Source organism: Nestor notabilis, unplaced genomic scaffold (genome assembly GCF_000696875.1).
Source record: "Nestor notabilis isolate BGI_N333 unplaced genomic scaffold, ASM69687v1 scaffold21075, whole genome shotgun sequence".
In the NCBI taxonomy this organism is placed as follows: Eukaryota; Metazoa; Chordata; class Aves; order Psittaciformes; family Psittacidae; genus Nestor; species Nestor notabilis.
Window position 1 is genome coordinate 1 of NW_009930859.1, and position 8,879 is coordinate 8,879.

At 43.7% G+C, this 8,879-nt stretch overlaps 1 protein-coding gene across 1 annotated transcript; it reads left to right on the forward strand.

Moving 5' to 3' along the window:
• Window positions 1-52: 52 nt before the first annotated feature.
• Window positions 53-8,281, forward strand: SFRP4 (secreted frizzled-related protein 4; the record flags this gene model as incomplete). The annotated part of the gene is made up of 5 exons (XM_010015623.1): window positions 53-133; window positions 222-287; window positions 2,792-2,990; window positions 5,657-5,720; window positions 8,093-8,281. Coding segments are annotated over 5 exons (599 nt in total), but the record flags the coding sequence as incomplete, so codon positions are not given.
• Window positions 8,282-8,879: the final 598 nt, after the last annotated feature.

Genomic DNA, 8,879 nt, shown 5'->3' on the forward strand with positions numbered 1-8,879 from the left:
GAACCCTGCCCCGGGGGACTGTCCCCGACAGCTTTCCTTCCTCTGTTCGCAGATGTGAAGTGGACAGACTTCACGCAGGGCGTGCTGGTGCCCGAGAGACCCCCGGAGCCCGACTGCAGGAGCCGCGGCCAGGGTGAGCCTCAGGCACCCCCCAGCTCCCCTCCCCGGCGCCAAGCCCCCTCTGATACCCCTCAACCGTTTCCTTTTCTTTTCCTTTGAAGACCGATGCAGGTGCAAAAAGATAAAGCCAACGCTGTCGACTTACTTGGCCAAGAACTACAGCTACAGTAAGTGCATGGGAGGGGGGGGGAATGTTTCTCTTTGCCCATCCCACCGCTCCCTGTGCCCCCCGCGAGTTAGGCAGCTCCCTGTGTGTCCAGGCCCCGTCACTGTCCCACCGCAGCCTTTCCAAGCGGGTTTTTGGCTGAGGACACCTAAGCCCTCTTCTCCCAAACCCCATCACTGTGCACACCCGTGCAGGCAGTGGCAGTCGCGGCGCAGGTGATGGTGTGTTTCTGGTCAAAGCAGCTGTTGGTAATGTGCATCACCAGGTCGCTCTGCAGAAAGGGTGCTCGCTGCTGCTCCTGTTTTCATCCAGCAGGTGGAATAGACAGAGGTTTGTCACCTGAATAAAACTTGTAAATGTGAACGAAGAAGAGGCAAGGTAAAAAGTTACTACTTAGAAATTCAGATAGTAATTTCATTACTAGCCAGAGTTTAATCTGGTGTGGAATTGTCAGACATTAGTTGAATTCAGGGACAATTTGCACCATCCAGCGAGGAGTTGGCTGATAGTTTTATCATACGTTGCATGATGTATTGGCAATACAAGTAAGTATTCAGCCCTGTTCTCCCTTCCTCCCCTGCCCCCGTTTTTCTGATGGGAGTCAGGAAGAACTCAGATTAAGATTAGGTAGATACAAGATTAAATGGCTGTAACGTCAATAGAAAACCCCTATTAGCTATGAATTAATATGCAGTATCATGGTCTTTTGCACTTTATGGGCTTTTTCTCAGATGACAGTCATTCCTTCAAGGGATTTATTCAGTTCTTCTGCAACAGGGTGATTATATCCATTCAATTCCTCTTTGTCTGAGAGCAAATGAAAGTAAGTTTGTAGTTACTTCTTTGTTAGCATAGGAAAAAAACCCCAAGATCCAAGCCCCAGTTTGGTGGGAAAAAGTCAGACCGAACATCTAGCTGAGATCATTGTATGCTTTTTTGTTACGGCATTTTGGTGCTTTTATATCATATATTCTTCTTATTCCTTAATCTATCTCAGTACAAGATAGAGGTATGTTCAGGCAGGACAATGAATTTCCACCCTGGTCTGAAAGATGAGAAAGCAGTGATACTAAATGAGTATTCTGAAATGAAATACAGGTGTTAGTGTTCCTTGAATAAAAACTGTAGGCTGGGGTCCAAAATCTAATTCTATTGAATTTGTGAAATCAAGAGTTTGCTTTTGAGAAAGCTTTTGGGTTTTTATTCATCCTCCTGAAAACATGCTCATATGGAAAATGAATTGAGAGACAAGGCAGAGCAAATTCTAAATAAAATCAGGGTTTTCTTCCCTGAAATCCTTTAAAATAATATATACAGCCAAACAGTGTTTCCAGCTGGTCAGAACTTGGTTTCAGTCAGACTTGCAAATGGGTTGCGAAGTCTCCAAAACTGAAATCCCTTGTGTGTTTTGTGGCTGCTACACATGTCCTGATAAAGTTAGCCCAAAAACCTCAGGCTGCATTTAAATTGCCGGCCTCCTGTTTTCTACACATAAAGTTTATTCCAAACATTGGGAGATCCATGTGAAGGCTTTTGACCTGGTGGCTGCCAGAGACAGCATCACCCTGTGGTACATACGCTGCTCGTGCTTCTTTCACTGAAGAGCTCTGTGATCATAGGACCCTTCATAGAGAAAGGTCCTTCATAGGACCCTTCCTATTCTGATATTTTCTAGGACCTAGAGTTCTTCATGTAAAAATTATGCTTCGTTTCTCTGATTTGGAACTTGTAAGAAGAGAGAGGGGGTGAAATGCTGCAGTGGTAGGTACCGCCAGGGTTCAGAGGTACAAACTTAGCCAGGGATCATCCTCAGAGCAATCTACAGAGTTTCTCCTGCTCGCATCCACACAGATACGCAGTTTTCCTCAATAAAATGTGAAAATATGAATATTTGTGTGTTCAGAGGAACCTGTTTCAGAGTCTGCTTTATATGAAGATCTTGCTATTGATGAATAATCCGAAAAAGAAGTATAGACTGAGCACATTACAACATTCCTAAACTTCTTAGTTTTTGACTACTTGTTTCAAACCTTCCTTTCTTTCTTATATCTAAGAAAAGACTTTAGTTCCTGAATGTAACCTACAGGAAAAATTATTTTATTATTGAAAACACTTAATTCACACTATTTGTGGGATAAATTATCCGTTACTTAATTGGAAATAGCCAGATGTGGCTATAGAATGGGTCTTATTTATGCAAGGGTTTCCTCAAGTCTGAGTCAAAGGAGCTGTTTGTGTGTGTGATTCCAGGAGAGATCACTTGGCCTGATCTGGCAGAGATTTAAGCACATGTTTAACTTCACAGTTGTCAACAGTCCTACTGAAAACCAAATTGGGATCAGGCCTCTGTTATTCTAAGCCACTGTACGTGCCCACACATGAAGCAGTTGTAGGTTCACAGCCAAAACAACAGCTTCCAATTGAATCAGTTTTGTTTAATTCTGAGATGTGTTTGATTTCCTAAGACCGTTCGTTGTTCTCACGCTTCTCCTTTTCTAATTGCAGTCATTCACGCCAAAGTAAAAAGTGTAGAAAGAGGGAACTGCAATGAAATAACCACTGTGGTTGAAGTCAAAGACATACTGAAGTCTTCAACACCGATTCCTCTGTCCCAAGTGCCTCTTATTACAAATTCCTCCTGCCAGTGCCCGCCTCTTCAGCCGAAGCAGGATGTTCTCATCATGTGCTATGAATGGCGCTCAAGGTGAGCCCTGGTTACGTGGTGCAGGGAAGGGTTGTAGTGATGGGTGGGAAGTGGGACCAGCAAAGCTCCCTTCCTCATCAGGAGCCTGTTTTGTTGATAGTTTTTCTTAGCATGACCCACACACACCCCTACATGTTTCAATTACTTTTGCAATCAACTTTTTTCATGTTGTTTGTAAGACTCATGGAGCACAAACCCTGGTGGCATTAGGTGCTGATGGCATATTGCTTAATGCATTGTGCAGCACTTCAGGCATCTCCAGCTGTTTGGGAGCATTTTTCCAGGACCACTTCCCATAGGTATGAGCTGCTTCATGGGCTACAGGCTCGATGGTGGTTGGAGATGGTGCTCCATGTTGGCTAAAGCACGTGGAAGATGTAGTTCTGCCTCACTGACCACAAAGAAGGGGACAGGAGATGATACTCATCTCCTGTCCACAGAGCTGCTGGAGAGCCAGGCCTTCTCCACCAGCCTATCCATAACGTGGACCAGTGCCATCAGTGGGATGTTTCTGATCCCACAGCTGTACCGGGACCAGCCAAAACTGCAGCCATTGGAGCTCCAGCTTCCGGATGGCAGATGAAAAGTAAATACTCCCAGAGCAGCTTGCCAGTGCTGCTGTGTGGTTAAAAGACAAAACAGAACTTTAGCAGACCTTTCATCTGGCAGTCAGCCTGGCCCCGGGCACGGGAGGAAATCCAGTGTGCTGGTCTGGAGGGGAGGGAGAGATGAATCACAGCTCCCTTCTCTCTCTGGGCCTTTGAGGCAGAAGGGGTCATCCCATCCCCGTTAGCACCCCGAGCGTAGCTGCAGCAACAGACACCAGCAGGACAGGTTGTGGCATGGTGGGTCCATGTGCCTGTGAGCTGTGCGTCAGAGGCTGTTTGTAAAGGATGCAGGCTGGTTTTGCATACAGGGATGTGGCTGTAAATTGATCATGTGCACTTGTAAGGACCATAGAACATCTATGTGCAGAACTTGATGGGCCATACCCCTATTTTCAATGAGTTTTATCTTGATATTTTAAAAGCATTTCATGGGTGTTTCTAAAAGTTGCCGTCTGATACCTTATTACCTTAACTTCTTTTTGTGAGCTAACAAGCACAGTATTGTAATATCACACAGCACTTTGCCTCTCCAGGTCTAGAAGTGTTTCACAAAGACTAATTTAGAGCCTTCTACTTGTGTTAGCCGTTTTGAGGGTATAGGCTTTGTTGTGGCTGCCCCATCCCTGGCAGTGTTCAAGGCCAGGTTGGACACAGGCGCTTGGAGCAACCTGCTCTAGTGGAAGGTGTCCCTGCCCGGGGCAGGGGTTGGAGCTGGAGGGGCTTTAAGGTCCCTTCCAACCCAAACCAGTCTGGGACTCTATGCTCTGAGTCATGCAGAAAGACCAAGACTGTGATTGAAGAGCACTGAGCTGCAGAGGTTTGTTGGAGAAGGCTCTCAGAAGGTTGTCAGAAAGGGATGATTTCAGAAGTGAAAGATGGCAATCTGCTTCTCCATTACGATGGAAAAACACACCATTCACAAAACATTTTGTGATTTTTTTTAAAGGTCACTGAGGTTTTTAATTTCATATAGTGTACTGAAAGGGATTCGAAAAAGAAACAGAAACTTTTGTATGTGTTTCCTGTTGAACTCGGTGGCACGCAAACAGGAGGTTTTGAGTTACAGCAGCTTTTTAAAATGCCAGAAGCAAAATGAGTGGAAGCTGTATCTCCACCAAAGTCAATGGCAAAAAACCCATTGCCTGTCAATAAGGTTAGGGTCTCACCCAACAATTTGACCTGAACAGAAGCTGCATCATATGTACACTGTGCTGTGGTTTTATCCATCACGATGTGGCCTTAGCTTTAATCCTATATGTTAATTCTCTGATCTCTTCATCATCCCTGTGCAATAAAACAGTTGTTTCTAGGTTGGGACTTAGAAGGTGTGACATCAGGCTGCTTTAGAATAAACTCTTTTAGAAGCTGTTTAATGCATATACATTTAATAGTTACATTCTTGTTTTCTTCATTTCATGACACTTAGACTCAGTATTTTCATGCAGGAGCTAGCCAAACTGGCAAAAATAGGCAAATACTACTGCCCAAAATTCACTTCAAAGCACTAATTAAGTAGTTACATGTAGGAAATATATAATACTGTATATATTCCTGCATGTATTTCTATGTTTAACTTCTCATGTGTTTATAAGTAGAAATTGAGATGATAGTAAGTGATCAGATAATGTTTCAGCATTCGTCAGCTGAGCTGTAGTAACTGGTGCGTGTGAAACAGCATTTTTCTGCATTCAGAAGTAAAATACATTAGTTTTAGCTACTCTCTGCACACAAACACACACACAAACATATAGTGGGCATCAGTAAAAAATATGTGTACATATACATTTAGTTTCATGGATGTTACTTAACCCACCACTTTTTGTTACGGAGTTTAGAGTAGGAGTTCAGCAGTGTCAGTATCAGCATGTAGGAATCCACTGGAGAGTATTTAGGGGCAGAGAAAAGCATTTTTCTGCCTGCCATCCCATACACAGAAACCACCAGTGCCAGTACCTGCTGGTGCATTTCAGCCTCAGCCTGTGTTAAATCATCTGGAACGACATCTCAGGAATCAAAATCAGAAATACCTGTAACTAGTGTTTATTTCTTAATCTTCAGGTTGATGCTTCTCGATGGCTGCCTAGTGGAAAAATGGAAGGATCAACTGAACAAAAGATTTAAGGTAAATACAACCAAAGGGAAGAATGTTCATGTTCTGGATAAAAAGTTAAACACCTTTGTTCTACTTTAGCACTGAATAACCTGCTTGGCTTTCAGATACCTCTAACACCCGTGGGTATTGTTATTTTCACTTCAACACTTTCATACCTCATAGTTACATGTAAGTGTAAGTGAAAATCTGAACATTTTAGTCTTGCATTTTAGGGTCTCTAAAGTTTTATTTCTATTTTATCTGCAAACTGTCCCTAAGTAGGATGGTTGGATGATCTTTGTGTGAACTCGGGCTTATTACAATAGCGAATTTCTTTCATATCACTACTAAGGCAGGTAACTCAGATAGGTGAGGTGCAGGTGAGTGCATAGGCCACATTAGATAAGAGAGGAAGTTAAACAACTGCTGTGGATAAACGGGCTTTGCTGCATGAAAGATTGCAGGCTGGAGAGAGAGATTTCTCACCATCTACTTCCCACTGAAGACCCACTGAAAGTATTGGGCATCCCCTCACTGGTTTCAGGGAACACTGAAAGGAAAAGTCTATGGTATAGAGACCTGGGAGGCAGGAGCAGCAGATGCCCCTGCTTTTGGGGGCTTCAGGATAGTGTTTACTATAACTCCCTGCTTGTAAACTCCTCTATATAATGGAAAGAAAGGATGGATCAAGACAATGTCTGTCTCTTCCTCACGCTTTTAGAGATGGAAGAAGGTTATTTCTGGAATTTGGAAAAGGTTTCAGAGCATTAAGGACAAACATGTATTTTTATTTTAGTTATAAGCTGACTGGCAGTTGATAAAGAGGAGGAACAAAGGTACAGGTATCCGTCAGTAGAAACTTCTGGATCACAGACCCACTTCTTGCAGGAAATTGTATTTGATGCTTATGTCATTCCTTTTTCTCCTCACTTTCTCATGTAAAACCTGTATGTAAAAAAAACCCCTTGCTTTAAACCGTTAAAAAATGAAAGTGCAATTGGAGATGATGCCACGTGGGATTTAGGAGAATACTGCCTTATGACTCGGACTTCTGCAATCCCTTAGCTGTCAACTTAATGGCCTGTTACTGGCACACAGTGTGTTTTAGTGGCCTCTTCACACCACTTTGTCATCTCTAATTGCGTCTTGGAGGTAGTTCGAACATTCATTTCCAGGCTGTCAAATAGACGCATGTCTGCCAAACAAAATGCTTCTCAAAGCATTTCTGATATTAGTAGCTTAAGGAATTAAATCCTCATTTTTACATGTTTGAGTAGGACACACCTAAATGCCTGCTGATAGTTCTTGTTTTATGAAGATGCATATACTGACCCTGACCACACAAAGATAGCCAGTATGGAGCCAGGTATCACAGTGGCTTCGTTTCAACACCCGCCATTCATCTCTGAAGACTCGCATCCAACTTTTATCGTGAGTTACCACTTAAAATGAATGCTTTGAGCTGTCTGTGGACCACAGAAGACAGTTGTTAACATAACCACAACATGGCTGGTCTCTCCTCTAGCCAGGACAAGAGTCTGAGTTGCAACAGGGTCAGTGCAGAGATAGGAAGTAGGGAATTTCCCAGAGATGCTAAGTAGGAAAGCTGGAGAGCACTTCTCTTGCTCTGATCACTGGGCAAAGCCTTTGTGAGTTCCAGAAGAGAAAGTTCATTAATAGAGGGGAGAGGTGACCCTTCCCATGTTCTACTATCTACCTTGCTTTCCTTAAAGTATTTCAGTTCCTAGAGGTGAAAGACTGCAGTCTCTGCTGCGGTGTTGTGGATCTCTCCATATTTTGGACCACCCAGCCACCTAATGTCTCTGTAAAAACCTGCTTCCTGTCCCTGCACTTCTGGGTTTGGAAACCTGACAGCTGTTCTCTTTGGTGGGCTCAGGGTTCTGATTGTTTTTCCAAGTATCTACATGGACTCTGCTGAGTAAAGCTGCAGGTGCATCATTCACAACCATTCCATTGCAAACCTGAACGCTGTGATCTCAGTGGTCATCTCCATTGTCTGTCCATAACATAAGATCTTTCATGCCCAGTCCTTTCTACCCCAGGGAAAAGCAGAACTGGAATAAATGCCACCTTCCATTGTAGCTGTGTGTTTAAATATGTGTTATGAAAGGATAGCCTGCTTTCTACAGACTTCCCTGATGTGCAGTTGTCATTTTCATCATCTGGCCTCGTGGAAGTTCTCCCACCCAGGATCATGGGCAGGTTCTCGCTGCAGACAGCCGTTACATACTTGACATCAACAACCCTGCAGGACAGAGCACAAACCTGTTAAACCCAGCGTGATTATCAGAGGTTCAGGCTAGTGTTGATTAAGACATAATTATTTATGATTAACGTTATTGATGACTAACTCAGCCTCTTTGTCTTCTGCATTTCCACAGAGGTGGGAACAGAGACTGCAAGAACAAAAGCTGCGAACGGCCCGCAGTAAGAACCAGAATGCAGGACGCAGTGCTCACAGTGGACCCCCAAAACCATCGACCAAGAACACCAACCCGCTGGTCAGTGGCCCCAAAAAGGCCGTGAAAATCAGAAATGGCCAGAAAGAAATCAACCCTAAGAAAGTATGAGTGTGCGATTTCCAAAAGACTTTTTTCCCTGCACGATGAGGGTCACAGTCTGGCTTGGTCAGCAAGTTTTATTAATCCAGAACTCATCGATTTACAAACTCAAGGCAGTTTCTACATAGATGTTTTTGCTGCACTTTACTTTTTAAAGGTTTGCTTTTCCTTTCAAGCCACTGCAAGCCATAGAGTGTAGGTTTGCACTAATATGTGGCAGGCTTATTCAAGCTGACTGAGCTTTATGTTAGGGCTCTGATTTGCAGTTCTAGAGAGAACTAGCCTTGGCTGCCAGTGGTTATAACTCCTTGTGCTGGCTGCCTGCTCTGCTTCCTTGCCAGAGGTTGGAGAGCTACATGGGGCATCTCTTCTCTCCTCAGGAGGTGTATCAGTGTGGTAGCTGGTGAGATAGTCTGGGGAGCTGAAAGGGATGCTAACCTCTGGCAGACATGTCAGGCAGCAATTACGGCTGGAGCTGAATCTATCTGCTTTTTGGAATCACAGCCCTTGTTCAAAAGCATAGTTCACCAATAAGCATCTGGGTATGCATTATGTGATTATTTTTATGTGTGTGCCAAAAAGTATGCTTAGAGTGTTAGGGTTAATC